At 39.9% G+C, this 21,987-nt stretch overlaps 1 protein-coding gene across 1 annotated transcript in view; it reads right to left on the bottom strand.

Moving 5' to 3' along the window:
* Positions 1–20,318, bottom strand: part of Vps50 (VPS50 subunit of EARP/GARPII complex) — a 132,679-nt gene extending 112,361 nt beyond the window's left edge. Inside the window, exons 1-6 of the mRNA XM_038320371.1 lie at positions 20,184–20,318; positions 13,322–13,390; positions 3,951–4,073; positions 2,624–2,695; positions 1,712–1,765; positions 194–264 (exon numbers count right to left, since the gene is read on the bottom strand). Coding sequence (XP_038176299.1) covers positions 194–264; positions 1,712–1,765; positions 2,624–2,695; positions 3,951–4,073; positions 13,322–13,390; positions 20,184–20,216 — 422 coding nt within the window. The 5' untranslated portion in view covers positions 20,217–20,318. The remainder of the gene's footprint in view (positions 1–193; positions 265–1,711; positions 1,766–2,623; positions 2,696–3,950; positions 4,074–13,321; positions 13,391–20,183) is intronic.
* Positions 20,319–21,987: the final 1,669 nt, after the last annotated feature.

Below are 21,987 nucleotides of genomic sequence, written 5' to 3'. Positions count from 1 at the left end.
CGGGGAGTACTAGTCTCATCGGTTTTCTAACCTATAAGGCGATATGCGGGTATTCGGCACAGACCTTTCTCGTGCAGATTTAGAGTACATGTCTGCTCACTAAAAGGTACTCTACATATTATGGTCATAGTAGATTTCACAACTGCTCTTGCAATGGTTATGAGATTAGCAAACAAACACATGGAAGCAATACCTCCTCCCATTTGTGCAGATAACAGCAGCCAGCTGAAGACCTGTCTGCAATGATGTAACTCTTTCAAGCTCCTGTGCCAAGAAGAAATACAGGTTATGGTCTCAGGTATTTGCTCTCTCCCTATTCATATGAAACGCTAGCAACGGCTCTAGTGTTCTCAAAGAAAAGTCAGTTTTGGAAACAAACCAGTAACAAAGATACTTCAACTTGAAAACTGTTAGTATATTACATAAAAAGTAGTTTAAAATATCTACTTCCAATTGATTTCCACAATGACAAATGACAAAATATTTAGTCAGTATTGTAAGGAAATCTAAACCCAATCTGTTTCAGGCAGGAAAGCATACCAATAATACAGCCATTTATGTATGCTTCTGCCCAACAAAACCTTACAGTATAATTAAGAATATGACAAATCTGATTTCTATTTGCTAAGGGGTTTCCATGAATTTTGAAAGCTTTTCATTCTTTTCCCTTCCCTTTTCGGTATATGTGTGCACTATGAGAAATTGTGCATGCATACAGAAGCCAGAGGATACTGGGTGTATTGCTCTGTCACTCTTCCATGTTCCTTTTAGACAGGGTCTCTCACTGAACCCAGAGCGAGGCTGGCAACCAGCAAGCTGCAGTGATCCTTCTGTCTCCAAGTCCCACAGCACTGGAGTTACAGGCACATACATAAACACACCCAACTCTTCACATGGGTACTGGGATCCAAATTTGTGTATATGCCTCAAGTATTCTTACCAACCAAACCACCTCTCCGCTGTAAGGCTCTGTTTCTAGTGAGCACTGAGATCCAACTATATTATATAGACTGAGTTCCAATAGCAACATGTAGTGAGGAGCTGCGGGCTGCGTTCCGGCTGCCCGGCTCCCGGCCACTGGCTAGCTTATGCCCCGAAATAACAACACACAAATTGTATTCTTTTAAATACTGCCTGGCTCATTAGTTTCAGCCTTTTACTCACATCTTGATTAACCCATATCTAGTAATCTTTGTAACACCACGAGTGGTGTCTTACCGGGGAAGATTCAGCATGTCTGACCTGGTGGCTGGCTTCATCGCATCTCTCTCCCTGAGGAGAGGCATGGCAATCTGGCTCAGAGAGCAGAGGCACGGCGATTTATTATCTTCCCTTCCTAGCATTCTGTTCTGTCTACTCTGCCCACCTAAGGGCTGGCCAATCAAATGGGCCAGGCAGTTTCTGTATTAACCAATGAAATCAACTCAAACAGAAGACCCTCCCACATCAGCAACATACTTTTACAATGACCCAGACTGAATTACTAATATATACAACTGACACAAAGTTCATGAAAGCAACTTTCCTTGGTTCTTCGATATTCAACTTAGTTAATGTCACAAATATACACATACGCACATGTGTACACATGGACACACTTATACTGCTATAGAATACAGACAAAAGACTAATTGTAAGTATCTTAAGTTTCAGGTAAGTCACTCAACCAATTTTAAAACTTTACTACAGTAAGTAGCAAAGAATTACCTACCTTTACATAAGCAGGCTGTTTTTCAAGAATCAAATCTGCTACTTTTTTAGAAACCTACAAGAACATACAATTAAATTAAGTCAGGAAGTTCTAGCTCTACATCACAGAATCTGCCAGGTAGAAATGTGTGCAATGCGCAGAAAGAAGCCATCAAACGACTCAGATGAGTTCAAGGAAAACAGACGGTATAGCTGCTGTTAGTCTGCACTGTACACAACACTGCTATCCCACTCCCAACAAGACCTCCTAGTGCTTCTTTGCACGGAAAAGAGAGCCATGTGTTAAATCCAAACCGATTTTTTACTAATGCTCCTCTAGCTTAAAACCATTAACAAGACCACTCTATCATTAACTAATATTCCAGTGAACTTCACAGAATTAAGTTCAGCATCACACAAAGGAAATATGGAATTGATAAACTTCATATCATTAAAGGAAATGTGGGCCCACCTATCACTGTACAAAAGTAAAACAAGAATCAGTGAAGTTAAGCAAGCTGCCCATTGTCATAGTTATACAGTAACAACTATGACTTTCTGATTAGTTCTGCATTCTCTTAAGATATATTTTAACTGTGAGCCTTTTACTTTGAGATTTAAAACTGTTCCACTACAGAATCCTGGGTAGGGATGTCATATACGCAAGGCAGGCATCTACAGGTGCTTACAAGACTGAAAGTAAACTCTAAAAGCTTTAATTACATCCAGGAACCAGAGACAGCACCTCAATCTCTATAGGGACACCTATCAAGGCAACAGCAAGAAAAGTATAGCAACATAAAACAATACAAATATATCATATAAATCATGATACACAACAGGATGTGTATATATAAATGTACAGTATCTCTGTAAATATTATATTTTCATGTAATATAAAGAAATAAGGAAAGAAAGAAATGCTTCTACTTACTGCAGCTTGTTGTTGCTTTAATTTATCTCTGTATTCCTCCAATTCTTGCAGATTGAGAACAGGAGGAAGCTTCTATAGCAAAAAAGAAAAAAATTATTTATATGTGCGTGTATGTGTGTGTGTGTCATGTATACGTGTGTACGTGTACGTGTGTGTGTGTATGTGTATGTCTGTGTATAAATAAAGAGTAAAAACTAAACAATTAAATTTGGTTTCATTTCCCAGAACACTTTTTTTTAATTTATTTATTATGTATATAGTGTTCTGGGCACCGGATCTCAGATCTCATTATAATGGGTGTGAGCCATCATGTGGTTGCTGGGAATTGAACTCAGGACCTCCAAAAGAGCAGTCAGTTCTCTTAACCTCTGAGCCATCTCTCCAGCCCTCCCAGAACACTTCTAAGTGGAGAATACAAACCATACATACAACAGTAGCATGGCCCACTCTCCTTCAATGTTTCTGTACAACCTCCCTTGCTCAACTCCAGTCCACTGCTGCTACTCTTCCTCCAGGAAGCCAGACTCCACTTGGCCTCTCAACAGGGAGTGTTTACAAATGATTTGGGTCAGGAGAAATTAAAAATCTGATGTTGATCTCCCACTCTACCTGCTACCTCAATTATAAGAAATCTCATCATGGACTTTTCCCTCTGGATCTTATGAATAAACAGAATACTATAATGACAGACAGCACTCTAAATTAAGTCAGCACAGAGAAGCAGCACATTGTGTAGACTGGGAAACGGATTCCAAGTTTAAATGCATTTTGCTCTTCTGAGTTTTCTTATGAAGTCCCCATAAGTTTATACTGTCAGCATTCTGACAGTTTGTACAGAAGATTTTTTAGCACAATACACACTCCTGATCAAAAGAGTCGGTGTTCTAGGCAAGCTGGAGTTGCATGCTTGTAATCCTGGCTACCCAGGAGGCTGAAGTCAGAGGGTCACTTAGACCTAGGAGTTGAAGCCAGTACACAAGTCAAAAAAGTCCTATGTAGTTTTTCTAAGCATGTAAGTTTTAAACAATTAAATTTTAAATTGTATTTTAGTTAGTATTTTCTGAACACGTTTAGATAATGTGGAAATATGATGAGAAGCAGTGCAGCAAGAAGCTGCACAGTAGCAATTATAACCCAAAGCACAGACAAGCTTCCCTAGCCAGCACTCTCAGGCTGACAGTTCATTAAAAGTTCATATTGTGATACTCACAGACCTATTGGTGTTATTAAATGTATGTGTTCCCTCCAAACTTCGGGTCTCACAAATTCATTCACATGTACTGAGGAAATAAGCTCTAGATATGTTTTAATCAAAATTTCTTTTTACCTCCAGCTCATATTTAACAATATCAAATGGGTCCGCAGAAAAATAGACTTGCTCGATACTATTAATTAGCTCTTGTTCAACTTGAGGGTCGCTCGGCTGTTCTCGAAGCTCCCTGAATTCCTCCTTTTAAAAAAAAAGTCATAATTATAGTATGTGTAACTGTTAAAATCCCATCTACACAGAAACAAATGGCCTGTGTCTTCAGTCATGCACCTTCTGAGAGCCATTCTGACCAAAGACACAAGCTAATTAGAAACCAGAAAAGTAGGAAATAGCCAAACACTAAAACACTGTTTTTCTATTGAAGGGAGGAAAAATAGAATTCAGATTGTATTCTGCAGTGTTTGAATACCAGAAAGGCTAGAAGAGCTTAAATGTTTAAGAAAAGAAATGCAAGCAACTCCCTGAACCTGTCATGGACACACACCACAGGCTCACATTTTACCGTCTGTCTGAGCACACATAACAAAACACCATCTCAGTGACATCTGGGGCTCATCCAGCACTCTGCAAGTCCAGCAGCAGGCATCCAAGTCTGCTGGGAGGGGGAGGGAGGGCAGCTGCACTGTGTGGTGGTAGAGGATGGGAATTATAATGCACTTAGGACCCTCAACAGTGCGGTGGTGCTCAAATCTGGCGTGTGCATGATCATATCACCTACGGAGGACAGGCCGTTTTCATTCATTCAGTGCAAATACAATGAGAGGGAAGAAATGAGGAAAGGGAACTCAGAATACTCTAACAAGCTTCCCTCCCTTAAAAGGACACACACAGGGGGAAGGGGTTTGGTCCCGCTTCAACTGGTATACCAGACTTTGTTGACTCCCCGAGGGAGGCCTTACCTCCTCTGAGGAATGGATGAGGAATAGGACAGGGAATGGGGGAGAAGAGGATGGAGGAGGAACTGGGTCTAGTATGTAAAATTAAAATATTTTTTTTATAAAAGGTCACTGGCATCTAAAATAAAAGCCTCAAGAAGGTGACATTGTCAAAGTACCACAAATAAATACAGTTGGTACTATTCAAAAAGAAATACTGAACATTACAAAATCAGAAATATTAGAAACTACCATTTGTAGCTAAGCCCGAAATCCAAATACAAGCAGCAATCAAGGGTATCATTTTCTGGGTTTGACTGGCACCAGCACGAACACCATGCTGGTGCTCTCCAGCGACAGCACAGGGAGATGCTAGTGCTCTCCAGCGTCAGCACAGGGAGACTGACCTGAGGCCCAGGACTCTCCGGCTTTAGCTGCGTCTCTACAACCTTGGAAATTTGATTTAGCCTCTTCAAACCTATGATTATAATTTTTCATCTGTTTTAAAGTTATTAAAATTGCCAAAGGGAAAATGTGATTTCATTTAAAAATATCTCAGAAATGTACATTTCAAAATGTGATGAATTTATAAGAACAGTACAATCTGTATAAACACAAAGGCCAGCTGCTATTCCTTCCTGGAGATCGGCTCAGTCAACATCAGAGAACACAAAGAACTAACGTGGAGTACTTCATACTTTAATATGACAAGCCTAAATGAAGGGCAGGGATGAAACCTAGCAAGGCAGGAAAACATACAGAGCATACAAAGGAGGACTCCACCCAAACCAAATACCCTGATACACCACTCTAGCCCAGTACAATAGCCCTCCTTGCAGCCCAGCTAGTGAGCTCCCTGGGAAACAGGCACCTGAGCTCATTCACACTGTTCAGGCAGCTGCTGTTTCCCCCAGCCACCCCCTAAAAGCTGCCACAGCATCAGGCTGCCTGCTAGGCAGACCCCACACTTAGACTGCAACAGCTCCTTACTCCCCATCATTGTGTTCTGCGGTGCCAGAATTCACAGCACTCAGTAATTATAGATCAGTCAATTGTATTCAAAAGGAAGAGGAAACAAAAACAGTTTTGGTAGGCAACATAATGCTTTTATTAGTAAGAAACAACAAGAATATTAGACAACTTGAGAGTATTTTATGTATACAAATGGGAATAATAAACAGAAGCTATGTTTCATATTTTAATGTAACTGATGCATAATTTTGCTAAAATTAAAAACTCACTTTCTAGCCTTGAAGATATATAAAAATATGCAATTCTTTATCTAGAACAGAATCTGACATGGTAATTTAACAAATGAAAAAAATACTTCCTACAAAAAAATTTAAGGCAAACTTGGGGAAAAAATAGAACCAAATAAAATTCTTCAAAATATGTTAAGAAAAAGGGTTACAATAATGAGACAGTTAAACTAAGTTTAGAATTAAATAGTTCAGTCTTATCAGCTATTATATTATTAATGAAGTGTTTAAAGGATTTATTTTATAGTAAGTGTTCCGGTTTATAGTATATGATTAAATGAGTATTAAAATTAATGTGGTGTAAATGCTGTCTAAAATATGAAAATCCAAAACTAATCTGTCAACAAGACTATGAAATGCAACAACACTTAACTACTAATCACGAAAAATAGAGAAAATGTACATCAGTGTACCTCAGAATTAAAGCTGCAAAAAAAAAAAAAAAAAAAAAAAAAACAACTAAAGTCATGGATTTAACTGCAGACAGAGGAAACGAAGGGAGAGAGGCAGAAGAGCAAATCAAATCGCCCCACGCTGCCATCAGGAGCTTGCTAGCCCGCTTCACAAGCTCCACCGCTTTCCCCTGCTCAGTCGGTGGAGCTACACAGAACAACATGGAAAACTCTCCTAGACGACAGCATCCAGAGATTAGTGAAATTCAGCATCACCCTCAACAGTTAAACAGCAAGGCAAGGCAGACTAGAGGGACGGAAGAGACAAAGAAACCAAGGCATAAGTGCTCTCAACCTGGCAGAAGAGACATTCTCAAAGTACGGAAGAACAGAGAGAAATGCAAGTTTAAACCAAGGAACGAAACAACATGCAATTCTGAAATTATGCCGCATGACCAAGCAATAAGGAGCCTTGATTTAAAATAAAATAAAATAAAATAAAATAAAATAAAAGGCACACTCACCAGGAAGCAAAACATACATGTACATGCATTAGAATTCTGTTTTCCTCTAGTTAAAATAAATAACATATGCCATTGTGTTCCACACTGTATCCACAATAAGCATAAATGTTCCGTATTTTATTAACAGAATACAGCAAGCAGCATTATTTTAGCAGACTGTCAGGAAACAGTTACTGGATGTTTTTGAGCTGCATCCCCAGCAGCCCCACACAGCTTGAATACATTACCACCCAAGCTGCTCTTCCACTTTATTATCTGAGGTAGATAAAGCTGAGTGAGCAAACACACGAAATGCACATATAAGTTTATGAAGCAATTTCATACTAAGGATTCATCTCTTAAGAAAATGAATCTGTGCTTTAAAAAAAAAAACAACTATAAATTTTGCATTCAGCTACTACTTTTAAATTATCCAAAACTCCATACTCCATACATACACTTTGAGCCAAAGTGAATCCAAAAGTAACTAGATGTAACTACATAACACCCCCCTCACAGCTAAAGTAAACACACAAGGGCTAAAAACGTAGCAGTCAGTTTGAGGTATTTATTCTAACAAATTATATAATTATGTCATGGAAATTGACATAAAACTCTTCAGTTTATAGGTCAGGATCAAAACTGCAAAAAAAAATTAATAGAATAAACACTGGAACCTCAACTCCCTTATTACAGCACAGTTTACATATGTTTGATTATCTACCTAGATGGCAGAGAGACTAGAGATAGACAAAGAGAGATGGGGACAGGGAAAGAGACTGTGTGTATGTTGGAAGGACAGTGGGAAACACATTTGCCGTTTGTTTCCCTGACGTGCTTTGCTTTTTTTAATCTGATAGCATTCTTTCACCAGCCAAGACAGCAACACAAAAATGACATTCTTTTATAATTGCTGTAGCCAGAAGCTACAATCTCATAAAGCTAACATTGTGTTAAACCTCTAACTGAAAGCAAAAAATAAATATAGTTACCAAAATCTATACAGAGAATAGGAAGAAAAAATACAATTTTCAATATTCGATCAGTATTATTAAAGTCATAAATCACTGAACAGATAGAGGTTTGATCTACTTCCAAATGTAACAATTCAAAACCTACTTTCAGATCTCAGATACCCTAAAACTATGTACCACATAAGATTATAATGAACTGCAAGACATCTGATTACAGAGGGAAATGGCACAATTTCTTATATTCCCACTAGGACAACAGTAATAATCTATCAAATGTAGTGGCTTCCTCGGTTTGTTTCTGTGCTTTAAATAAAGCAGGCTTTTAAAGCCTATTTTCTCTGGGTTCTCAGCACCATCTTGTGGAGTGCTGGTTACATTACAATTTAAAAGGAGGGCTCACCTAAATAATTTATGAACATTTGTACAAAGCTGCTAATATAAGACTATTTTATCCAGACTTACAATAAAATTAGGTAACAAAAGAATTTTAATCATTTTATACAAAAAGTAAACAATGAATAAAAATGATTTTAACTATACAAATGTATTGCATTTGATAGTTTTAAAAAAAATGACAAAAATGAGACAGCATCATACAATCATACAATTTTTTATTTGACCCCTTGCCAAACATTTGTACTTATATCTTGTACAGTTAAAATGTCAATGTCAAGTCGTGGTCAGTGGTAGCGCACACCTTTAATCCCAGCGCTCAGGAGGTAGAGGCTGGTGGATCTCTAATTCAAGACCAGCCTCATCCACAGAGCAAGTTCCAAGACAGCCAGGGCTATAGAGAAACCCTGTTTTGAAACTCCAAAAAAGAAAAGAAAAGACAACCTAAGTCTTTGATTTTATTATATTTCTAGCTTTACTGATAAAAACCACTGAAGATAATGACACTGGAAACAAAAAAAAAAAAAAAAAAAAAAAAAACCTTTTTTTTTTTCTTTCTTTTTTTTTTGGTTTTTCAAAGGGTTTCTCTGTGTAACAGCACTGGCTGTCCTAGAACTCACTCTGTAGACCAGGCTGGCCTTGAACTCACAGAGATCCGCCTGCTTCTGTCTCCCATTTGCATTTGCCGCCACCGCCTAACAGACACATTAAAATTTTTAAGCTATCTTTAAAAATGATTCTCAGCTTCAATGAATATTAAACAGTCTGCCACTACTGAGATACTAATACTGGAGAGAAGACACAAAGCAGAGAATCAGAGAGAAAATCCAATGTACCTTCCTTGTTTTTCTTTAGTTTTAATGTCTTTCTAGACCCTTCCAAAATAATAAGATCTGTGCCAAGGAAAGCCATCAGAGCACCTCCAGCCTCAGTCCTTTCCAGACTCCTTCAGCTCCCACGTCCAGGACAATCTTCAGTCACAGACTCTGCATTTTAAATGTCCCGCAAGTCAGCACTTCTGCACTTCTCCACGTCATGTCTGTTGCCCGCCCAACACAGAAGCACCGACCGACACCATCACCTTTCTGAACCACTCCAGAGAACCCCGCACTCCTCCACCATGACAATGACTCCCAGCCAACCCCCCAGTACTTACACGTCTCAAAATATAATCAATAAACAAAAACAGAAAGAAGGCCCATTTGGCTCATCAGACATACTGATGACTACACTGTTCTTCAGTTCCTAGGGAACTGAACCAGCATGAAATCTGTAAACAGTAATCATTTTAACCTAACCAAAGACAGTACGATCCATCCTAATAATACACTCCTGTGCACACTGTTCTTTATTCTAGAGCCCTCCAATGTCACAACTTAAGCTAATCTCTTTCCTGAGTTGAGGGTTCCGTCTTCCAAATTAAAAGATATCACAATAAAGAAAAGAAGAAGAAACCATTTCCTGCATTAAACTTGTAAACTGAACTGTTCACATGAATAGTATGGAATTAAAATCTACAACAGATCAGACTTAGTAGAAATTTATTTTCACTTGCTTATTCAAATTCTCTGTCCAAAGTAAAAAACATAATTAAATATACTTTGGGGCTTGGAATGCTACAGTGTTAAAAACGAAAAGGAATGAGCTCATTCATGAACAGAGGGATTATTTTCAATGTTCTGCCTATATAATGATGAGTGTGAGAACGCCATTAAGTGGAAGTATTTAAGTGGTTCTTCACTGCATTTAAATAGCATAAGTAGCATAAAGTAAGTATCAATCTATCCATCTTAACCCACCATTGAGTAGCTTATAACTGGAGTTCTGTGAATGCTTACTCAGTACAGCTTACTTTAACTTTAATTCCAGCAATATACTGTATTTTCCATACAACAGATTACTAAATTCATAATCCAAATTTCAAAATCATCTCTGGAACATATACCACCTCTGTAAAACAACACCGGGGACACGCTTCAAGTACAAGTGCACCAGACACACTGGGGACCCGCCACCTAACCCCCTTCAAGGTTTCTGTCATAATTTACAATCACCTCATTGACTATGTGCCTTCCCTGACATGAATGCAACAAGAGGAAAGACAAGCTTTGCTGAAGAACCTGTCTTTCCACTGCTATTTCCTGTAGTGTGTCTAGCACACAGTCAATGCTCAAAATTGTTACTGAAAATTCGCAGGGAAACTACAAAAGAAAACACCAACCTTCAGAATGCAGACTATATATTCACTCTGCATTAAAGTTAAAGAAAGCCACACTGAGTGAGCAATCACAGAACTTGAGCTCTCTTAGTGATCAAGCCCAGCAGCGGATCCACATCAAACTCAGTGGTACCAGAGTACCACCATTCTCAACTGCATGGCTCTTAGGTCAGAGCCACACAGAGAGAGGGTAGCAGCACTGCAGCCTCCTTGTGATGCTGTCAGCAAGCAGATAATGAACAGGCACAAGGTGCTTGGGAAGCTCTTACTCTAAGACCAGCTGCAGCTTACATCAGAGACAGCACTTTCTATCAGCTACTTTACCGTCCAGTAACTCCTCAGTATGTGCCAAAGACCAGTGCTTAGATATGACATTCACCTGAATCATTTCACTTGCTGATCTTGTGACCCCAGACAGTACACTCTACTCAGGCTGGATATCTCAAAGAAACACAGTAAAGGGTCCATAGGAAAACTACGGATAAATCCACTGCCACCACTATTGCAAGAAACATCAGGTCTTAAGGTTTAAAGACAACAGACCATTCCTATTAAAAAAAAAACTCATGTATATTTAATGAGATTCACTCATCAATCTGATATTGATTCTGAAACATGTAATACAATCAAATTCAAAGTATGTCCACAACATATAATCATCTTTTTTCTTCACCAAATGAATAAAGACAACTGTTATCAGTTAGTCCTCACTTCCTAACTGTACCACATCCATTTATAACATAGTTGATAATTTTATATACACATCTATATGATGCCTAAGTCATTGGCTGAATTACTTCATGCAAAAGGTTTATTAGCATTTTATCATATTGTAACACTATGCCTGGGTCTGAACTCCAAAAAAGGTTAAACAATAAGTGCAAAATTTACTCCACTGGTGCAAGTGTGTGAAGGAGATGGGAACCAACACTGGGGTGCGAGAAGCCTCAGATAACTGAACAAGAAACATCCTCTCTTAAGGAAGCAGCACATAGGCTGCCAAGGATGCGAACTACTGATGTAGGTGTGTCTTCTATCTATCTGATGATTTCACTGGATAATTAATAAAGAAACTGCCTGACCCATCTGATAGACCGGCCCTTAGGTGGGTGGAGTAGACAGAACAGGAAGAAGGAAGTGAGGTAGATGGCTCAGTCAGATGCCACTCCTCTCCTGGGTTAGACAGACTGCCATGCCTCTGCTCAGGGAGAGAGTTGTGATGAAGCCAGCCGCCAGGTCAGACGTGCTGAATCTTTCCCGGTAAGATACCATTTGTGGTATTACACAGATTATTAGATATGGGTTAGTCAAGATGAGAGAAAGAGGCTGGAATTAACAGGCCAGACAGTGTTTAAAAGAATACAATTTGTGTGTTGTTATTTCGGGTGTAAAGCTAACCATGCAGGAGCCGGGTGGGATGAAAAGCAGGCCTGCCCACAGCTCCACACTACAAACTACTGTGGTGGGGCTGTAAACCGGTCCACCATAATTAACTAGAAACTGACCTACCCTGCAGTCCCGAATCAGTTCCTGTGCATTTACCCAAGACTCCTGGCAACACAGCACATACACACTTTGCACATCAATATTCATTGCAACAGTAGTCACTACAGCTAAGCTATGGAACTAACAGACGTTTCCAACAACAAGGAATTGGATGAAGAAAATGTGGCTTATGTACATAACAGAATGCTCTTCAGTCATTATGTAATTTACAGAAAAACGGACATAATGATCATATTAAGCAAAATGACTCAGTGCATATTCTCTCTCATTTACAGTCCAAGACTATAAATAGATAAAATTGGGTGCATACAAATGACATGAAGCAGAAGCTAAACTATCTGGATAACAAAAGGGACAACCAAGGAGGGTGAAGACGCAGAGGGAGCAGATAATGGGGTGTGGAGAGGAATGTGCTCAAAGTACATTATAAAGGTGTATGAAAATACCCTTACATAATCCCATATAATAAATTAAAAATATAAAAGAAATTCTAGTAAGAGAACAAAAGCTTCTTGTATTGAGATGCCAGACACAGCAGAAGAGTGTTTTTAATTACGATACTCAGGGGCTGGAGGTTTAATTCAGTGGTAGATTACTTTCTGAGCAAGCAGGGGACCCTGGGTTCAATTTAAAAAAAAAAAAAAAAAAAAGCAGCTGTTTAAAAAAAAAATCACACCCATACAATGATCCTCAAATTAAAAAGATTTGCAAGCCTTTATCTGTGGCAGAGCTGCAACTCACATCAGCTCCCAGCAGCAGCAGCAATCCACAGACACTGATGGCAGGGTTAACAATGCCTGACAGTCTCCAGGGAAAGAAAGCCAGCTAGCTTTCAAGTGGCATGCATTAAACTTGTAAACTGAGATGTTCACATGAATATTAGGGAATTAGAATCTGAAATATATCAGACTTAGTATAAGTTGGGTTTCACTTATTTATTCAAAATCCTCTGCCCAAAGGAAAAACATAATTAAATATACTGTGGGGCTCAGGAGGCTTAGCATTAAAAAGTCAGTTAGTAAATTATTTTGCCTTACATCTTCAAATTATAGCAAAAAGTACAATATACATATATATTTGCCTTCAAGCCAAGAATTTGATATAATAAACCCTAACTTTATTAATTTTGCAGTGTTTACTAGTGACTCATACTGCATCCCCCTCATAATGAAAGCAAAAACATCACCTAGCTTATCCCAGTATCCACCTGCTGCAGGAAGCAGAGCTTCAGAAAAGCAATTAGTACCCAGAGGCAGTCAGTCTGCTCTTGGGGAAGTGAAAAGTCACACCACACACGTAGATCAATACCTTTCCAGGGACCCGAAGACTCTCAAAGACACCGAGATCACTGAGGCTCTCTGGAGGGCTTTTCAGACCCTTTAAAAAAAAATGAGACAAACACAATTTAAATGTGCTAAAGAACCGTAAAAGGCTAGAACACACCTAGTGATACAGACATGACAGATTTTTCTTCTTCAAAATACAGAGAACATACACTCTAAGAACAACCATCACCTGACGCATACGGCCTGCTATGAAATCAGTAAGTTTGTGCTTTGAGTATTTTAAAGTAAGAGTATCAGCGGCACTGTCAGCACAGAGCCAGAAGTCTAACCTACCCACAACTTTAAAACAAGCAAAAGAAAGGAAACATAACAAAGGCTTCTATAAACACACATTTATTTAAATCATTAACAAATTCACCTTTAAAAAGGACCCAAGCTATACAGTTTACAGATAAAAATACACTAACCAACTGATCTAGTTCAACCCTTTTAAAAATCTTAATTAAAACATAAGACTTTTGTTAACCTTGACTATGTCTCACTAATGTAGCCAATTCATATTGCCTAAGATAATATGTAAACTCCATGTCTCACTGCTTTTCAGCACTGTGGTACCTTCTATACGCACACTGGTTGAAGGATTCTGAAAGCCCTACATATACCAAGAAAAACTAGGAAGACAGAAAGAACTCAGAATTTAAATTCCATTTCAAAGACTCATCTTAAAAATATGCTATTTAAAGAAGTGGACAATAGTCTTTAGGAAAAGTAGCTAGACATTATTTTAAAGAGAGATTTGCAACATAGCCACATTGCCCTTTAGTTACCTCATAGACCTTTTGGAGCCCTTAGACACTAAACTATATAGTGTATTTCTGTCAGTTACTTGAGGCTTAAACGTTGTTCTCTGTAAGATATAGGATGCTTACCTTGCTTGCTATGAAATAGCACCTGCTACATCTACAGGTTTATAACAATATTTTCTACCGTTGTACCCAGACTATCCACCCCACTTGTCCTTTTTCCTGTTACCACTCTCCCTCCTGTCTCCAAGAAATAGAAAACCAACACACTACCAGCTTCAGAAGTATCTCTCCTTAGGACTCTCCCTTAAAGACACACAGTACTTCACAGCATAACTAAAGATTGTGACCAGTAATATTAACCAGGAAACTTTTAAAGATCCCAAGGCCCTACCATGAATCTAATGAATAGGTACTTCTGGAATGGGATCAGGAATTTGCATTTTAACTAGCAACCTCAGGGCCAAGGATTGTAAATGCTTCAGAAACACAGACATTTTCAAAACAATCTCTGCGCCATTAAATACCAAATGCACATACTTCTTTCACATGTTAAGTCTTGGGAAAAGGAGAAAGCAAATGGTATTTGCCTCTGTTGCCCAATGGCAGCAAAGTTCCCAAAGAGAGCACAGATGGGAGGGGACAAACAGATGGGGGAGGGAGAGGGAGGGGAGAAAGGAGGAGGTAGGAAGAGGGAGGGAGGGAGGGAGGGAGGAAAAAACAGACAGGGGAGGAAAGGAGAGAGAGAAGGAGAGAAGGAGGAGTGAGGGGGGGAGAGGGGAGGAATGAGAGCGAGAGAGAGCGCAAGGAGAGAGAGGGGAGGGGAGGGGAGGGAGGGAGGGAGGGAGGGAGGGAGGGAGGGAGGGAGGGAGAATGAGAGTTATTGGGTAGGCTCCAGTCTCCAACTACTCCACACTTTGATCTCAGGGCAGCAAGCACCTGACTGCAGCCTGAAGCTTCTGGACACTTACTAGGTAGGCTCAAGTCTAGTAGTCTAGTATGACTTGCAATGGAGTATGTGGGAGTCTGCTGCAAGGCTTGGGATGTTTGTCCTAGCTTGGGGAGAGGATAGCACAGCATCAAAAATAGCAAGGCTGACTTACACAACTAAACTGCCACAGACATATATTAATTAGATATACAGTACACATACAGGAAAGAAAAGCAGCGTTAATGATACTGTTACTCAAATACCATTTTCATAGTGTAATTAGCATTTCTTTTTTAATTTTAATTCATTTTATGTGCATTGGTGTTAAGGTGTCAGGTGCCCTCGAACAGACAGTTGTTAACTGTCATGTGGGTCCTGGGAATTGAACTCGGGTCCTCTGGAAAAGCAGCCAGAGCTCTTAACCACTGAGCCATCTCTCCAGCCTGTAATTAGCATTTCTTTAAACATGTTTTGAAGGTTAACAAATCTGACAGAAATCCTTGAGTGAATACAGCATGTCTTTCTCTTTCTCTAGATGCTAGACTGTAATGTAACTATGATATATACCTGTATCTAGAAAAAGGGTTTTGCCTCTCAATTACCATACAATTATCAACAGTAAGCATGGCAGCATTCTCCCAAATGTATAAAATAAGAATAATAAAAGTTGGATGCACTCTGTCAGGAGCCAGCCGAGTGGAGTGGAGTGGATTCCAGAAGAAACCACCTGGTTTGTACCCTGACTCTCTTGCAGCCTGGCACATCCTACCTAGCCTTCCTTTGTGATATACTCCAACCATGTGATAACTCAGGGGTTGTTATAAAGAATGAGACAGCTCCCATGAGAAACCAAAGTGGGACCAGTAAGCTTGAAACTGGTAAACATTCCTTGAGTCTTAATCATTATTCTCAGAATTATTAGGATCACAGAGAAATGACTTTTCTTTGAACACAGAAATGACAAAAAAAAGTAAGAACCTAGATGTCTATAAATATATTTGACACTCAACTGTCATGTAAAACTATAGGTTGCTAACCCTTTCATTATAAGGTTTTTTAAGCTCAAAATGAAGTCAGTTTTCTGCTGTGTTCGTCTAAGGCACAAATTCACTGTCGTAACTTTGGTGCTCTACTTTTATTAAACAAAAACATTTGTTATCATCATTATCCACTACTTGATTTTTTCTCATTTATTTAGAATTTAAACGTATTTAAAATTCAGCATCAATAAACCCGCTTTTGCACTTTGTCCAAAACAGATCAACAACACATGCGCTCCCATTACAGCTCTATGAACGTTCCTCTTATGGGACTAGCAAATTATGCTCTGTCAGAACAACAGGACACTGCAGCTATTTGTTTCCTTCTCTTCTGAGCAAGACTTGAATGTTCATGATTTCTTTCCAGCTCTCTCCTCTACATGTTTGTCTTGAGCCTACCCTAGCTAGAATTTCTCCCCCACCACTTCTTAAGCGCTGTTGTCAAGGCTGGAGAGACAGCTCAGTGGTAAGAGCACAGGCTTCTCTTCGAGAGAACCCAGGTTCAATTCCCAGCAGCCACAACTGTCTGTAGTTCCAGTTCCAGGGAAATCTGACACTCTCTCACAGAATGAATACAGGCAAAACATCAATGGACATAAAATAAAAATTAAATATTTTTTATGAAGGTAAGTAAGCAAGAAGTGCTACTGTCAGGTCCCAAAGCTGATTCTCAGCCAATCTCACCTGGTGGGTCTACTGCAGCTCTCAAACTGCTGGCTTTTATGTATTCTCCCTATCCATTTATTAAGCATCTGCTACATGCTGGTGGTCACTCATACTGCTAAGACTCCGTAAGACTGACAGCTCCTTCATATTCTACTCTGCAAAATCTACCTCTGAACACTGAGTGAAAAGGGCAGTCCAGGCTTTTCACACATCTACCACCGCCCCACCTGACTTCAGCCAATGCTGTTTTGTCAGTCATTGACTTGTAACTCCTGAAGGCTTATCTATGCTTCAGATTCCTGCCCACAAACTCAGACGCATTTGGTGAAGTCTCTACTTTTTCTCTAATTAAATATCTAGCCAGCCTTCATATATGAGGTCTAAAAACCTCTTTACTCAAATCACTCCCCTCTAGTTTTCTCCATCTTAGAGTGTCATTTTCAATCTCCTATCTACAGGGGCTAAACCAACTTGGGCCGTCTTTGACACTTACACGACACATGAGGAAATTGTTTGCCTCTTCTGTCACCTCCAACACGAGCACTCTGGTAAGGCCCACACGCTTCACCACATGGGTCACCACTGTAGCCCCTCAATTCTTGCTCTTTTCCTTCTTCAGTCTATCAGTAAAGCAGGAATCAAATGGTCTTTCTGGAGTGCTTTATCAGTCTACATGGCTCCTCTGTCAATTCACTCAGAATACAAGTCATGATATTTCTAGAACCTGTAATGTTCAGTGTGATCCTGCTTCCTACTTCAGCTCTGGGCTCTCATTCTGACCTCATCTCCTGCCTACATTGGATCTCAAGAGTTCCTAACTCGGGCATGTGAATGCGCTGACGGTAGTCTGTCACCTAGCCACCCTCACTTCTGTCAGGTCTTCTCCGTCATCTTCCCACTGACCCACTCAAGCTTTTTTGGTTTTTGAGACAGGGTTCTCTGTGTAACTGTGGAGCCTGTCCTGGAAATTGCTCTGTAGACCAGGCTGATCTCGAACTCACAGAGATCCAACTGCCTCTGCCTCCCGAGTGCTGGGATTAAAGGCATGTGCCACCACGGCCCAACTTCCCACTGAGGCTTTCTATGTCCACCCTGTATGTAAAGATATAATTGATCCTAAATTGTCAAAACTCCCAGACCTCCTTACCTTCTTTCCCTCAAGCACTGCTCACCGTGTCTGCCTTAGCACTTGTCTATTCTATTCACTGATGCCTCTCCCAAACCTGGAATAGTGCCTGGCACATAGTGCTCGATTCAATTTGTTGACGAAACTGAAAGAACAGAGGCCAGCATAATGGGGAATGAGCAACAGACCTCATCTAAGGCCAGCTCACAAAGTGCATCCTTTCCTGTGAATCTTTTCCAAAGAAAGATCAAAATAGCCAGAGAGAACACAAATAAAATTTAAATTTCATAAACCAGAATTTCATTTCACTTTCATATTCATTAACAACATAATAAGAAAGTATGTAGAAACCTTAGATATGTATAGCTTTAAACATATATCATTAGGAGGGCTAAACATCTGTATAAACCTCCTAACTTTATCACACTTTTTAAAAGTATAGCTTCAGCTTCCTGTATATGTTCTGAAGTTTTTTCCTCTCCCATTAAACACAGATATAACCCACTATAATTCAAAAAGCTGACTGAGGCTTAAGAATCAGCACCTTCAGTGCAGTCTGCATTGCATTTTCAGACACTGTAAATATATCAGCATCAGTTATTCAGAATTTGTTGGATCTTCTCTCCCACTCACTTTCATAAGGCAAGGTTCAAAAGCAGAAAATCAAATCACCAAAGTTCCTGTACACCACGGTAACACAGGTACCAAATGAAAGTAGGCACCAACTTTAGGAACAAAAAGTCCACAGACCCAAGGCAGTTTACAAGTGGCAAAATAGACAAATGAGCGCACTGCTAAACAAGCAGGACCAAGCAGACAGTAAGGAAAACCAGCACGTAATCTTAAAACCATCTAGCACTTGAGGGGCTGAAATTTAGCTCCTAGTTCATCTGCTCTCTCCCATCTCACCTCAGATGAAGCAGCCTCCAAACTCCTTCTCAAGTAGGAAGCAGCAGGAAGCACAGCCCCAGTGTTCAAATGTGAAGGACTGCTAAGTGCCTCTACTTACCTACTTGTTTTTGTAATAGTAACAAAACAGTTTTGTTATTTTCTCGATACCAATCATATTTTCCTTGAAAAAGGAAAACAACTATACCAGGATCATGTATGTACTGCCTATCAGAACTGATGTGAAACTGTCCCACTATTGCTAAAATTCTGAATTGTCAAGTATGTAAGGAAGTCATTTGTATTCCTGTTCTCTTTTGTTAAGAAAAAATTACAAGTGAGCCGGGCAGTGGTGGCACATGCCTGTAATCCCAGCACTCGGGAGGCAGAGACAGGTGGATCTCTGTGAGTTCGAGACCAGCCTGATCTACATGAGCTAGCTCCAGGACAGGCTCTAAAAAAGCTGCAGAGAAACCCTGTCTCGAAAAACCAAAAAAAAAAAAAAAAAAGAAAGAAAGAAAGAATGAAAAGAAAAAATTACAAGTGAAGTTTTAGTGAAAGGATTCCATCAACATTTTAAGCCACTATGATTTAAAATTTTCACCTAACTATGCTTGTTTCTTATTAAAACAAAGAAAAATAGCAAATTTTATTTATATGCTACAGTCAAAGGTTTCTGAAATAAAATGATCAATAAATACCTAAAAAATAAATTTCTGCAGCTTCTTGGAAAAAGTTGAGACAGTATTAAGAAGCCCTAACATATGTGAGACAGGATACAGAGTAGTCTTATTCATAAATTATCATTCTGGCAAAAAAAAGAACAGTTTTGCCAAAACAAGAATATTTTAAGTAGCAATACACAATGAATGCTCGCCTATTTTGTTTACTGATGACCTTCACAGAGGTACATTAAGATAGGAGGAACAGAAAAGCAACTATCACTCTCATTTTCAGATCCAGAAAACATCTACAAGGTTTGGAGAGTTGCCCCCGAACCACAATGCTACCAATGTTCTCTACAAATAGCCCTGTTCCTTCACCCTCGCTCTTTTCCAGTGTTCTCTACTGCACAGATCTCACCTCCCTTCCCAGGACACCTACTGGCAAATCGCCCCTAGTCAGGATGAGGGGGATGCTGCAAAGCAGCTGGGACTTTCCTGGAAAGGAAGCAAAAGCAGAGGAGGGGAGACAAAGACAGCCCAAGTCTCTGGCTAGCCTTGTCTAAATGACTGTGTCTACGTGAACACTACCCACAAAGAGTCGAGGTCGGATCAAGTGAGTCTTCCAGGGTTCTACTTAACTGCCCGGCACCCCTACGACCCGCCAACTCCTATAACTTAAGCCTCCGCCCACCGCTACCGGGAGATTGGGCGCTTCGCTCCTCAGCCAAGAGAACGGAACTCTTCGCTTCAGACTACAGGACTCACCTGCCGGGTCATTAGAGATTTGATTTTTTGCATGTCGAGGTCGAGAGACGATTACCCTGCCACAGACAAGTACCAAATCACACAAGACCACCAGACAGCCTGCCACAACACAGTGAAGCCATAGTGAGTAGTCACGTGGAGCTGACCGCCTGGGTCAGCCTTCCTTTTGCTGGGCATTCTGGGAAGTGTAGTCTTCCGGCTGCAGTCGAAGAAGGAGAGCAGCCTGAGTACTACATTTCCCAAGAAGCAAAGCAAATCTTGTTGGTCCTATGGCCACCTGTGCCGGAAACGGCTTAGGCGAGCTAATACCTGAGACCTAGGTGTTCTGGCCAGTCAGCTAAAGAAACTCTGAAGAGGTCCAGACTGGCAAGCGGGAGAGGAAGCGTTGGGCCTGAGGAAAGTGGGAGGCAGGTACCCTAAGAGGCTGATGGCCAGCCGTGGGGTCTTCTCTCTTGCCATTGCCTGAAACGAGCTCTAATAAAAATCAAAGGATTTCTTCTAATCCCCAATTATCATTTTTCTACCTGCTTAAGCAAAGGCAGGTTGTGACAGATGTCAGAAGTTGTGGGAGCATGTGTCACCTTAAAGTCATCTCCCGTCATTAGTGGTTACTAACGGGAGCTTTGGAGACTCAATTTTGTAAGGATTTCAAATGATGAGTCTATGGGGGCAGCAAACTCAGGGCTAATAATAAGGTAACAATGAAACTTTACAAATTGGAAGGTACTCTGTTAATGAGTTTATGTGTATAACCTCGTGTAGCTGCATGAGAATCTTTCTCCTTTTTTAAATTATGAATTCTTTTTCATACAATGCTTTCTGGTCAGATTTCCCTACCCCCAACTCATCCTAGATCAGACCTAACAATTCCACGTTTTTTCTTTCTTTCTCTCTCTAGAAAACAAACATGCAAAATAAATAAAAATAAGAAAAAAACATACATCCAAGACTGTATGGATGAGCACCATATGGAGTTACTATTATCTCCATGTTAAAAATGATGAATCGGATGTGAAGAAATTAAGGAACTTGCCTAGCCAACACTAATGCTGATGTGTAAATTGATTATGCTTAAAGGTTTTATGTATTGTGTTGAGTGATTCCTAAATCATGACATAGTGGAGGCCAAAAAATGCAGACCCATTTCTACCTTCTCTGGAGGGTTAGAGAGTTTGGAGACTGACAACCATAGTTGCATGTTCTAACTCAGGAGGTGATTGCTTGTTTCTTTTTTGTTTTGTTTTTTCAAGACAGGGTTTCTCTGTAGCTTTGGAACCTGTCCTGGAACTAGCTCTTGTACACCAGGCTGGCCTGGAACTTAAGATAGCCCAATGCCATCCTGACGGGCGGTCAGGATATGCAAATGTACTTCTGCTCCTTTTTTTGTAACTGTGAGGTCACCTAGGGAAGGGCTGTCTTCAGTGTCTGTGACCTAGAGTACTTGACTTGGGGCACCTGGCTACAGGGACAACAGAATGCTAATGATTGGATGTCTCAGAGTTGACTGTGTGAGTTATCCTTTGTATCATGTTAATAAAGTCTTTTGTTACCTTCTCCCCCAGTTTACTTTGGATATAAAAGCTGTGGAAAAATAAACACAGGTGATTTCAGCATCTGAGTAATCCCTGAAATGCTCCCTGAGAATTTCTATATTTTCTTATTATTTCTATGTGTCTTCATGTTCCTTGTTTTTATTTCTTCAATTCCCACACCCCTACCCTGGTAAGAAGTATTTTTGTCAAGGACTCCACATGACACCAATGCCTTTTAACTACATCAGTTTAACGTTTATTAGAAAAATACA

Source organism: Arvicola amphibius, chromosome 2, assembly GCF_903992535.2.
Source record: "Arvicola amphibius chromosome 2, mArvAmp1.2, whole genome shotgun sequence".
Taxonomy (NCBI): Eukaryota; Metazoa; Chordata; class Mammalia; order Rodentia; family Cricetidae; genus Arvicola; species Arvicola amphibius.
The sequence above is the reverse complement of the archived record's forward strand: the minus strand, read 5'-3'. Positions and strand labels throughout refer to the sequence as shown.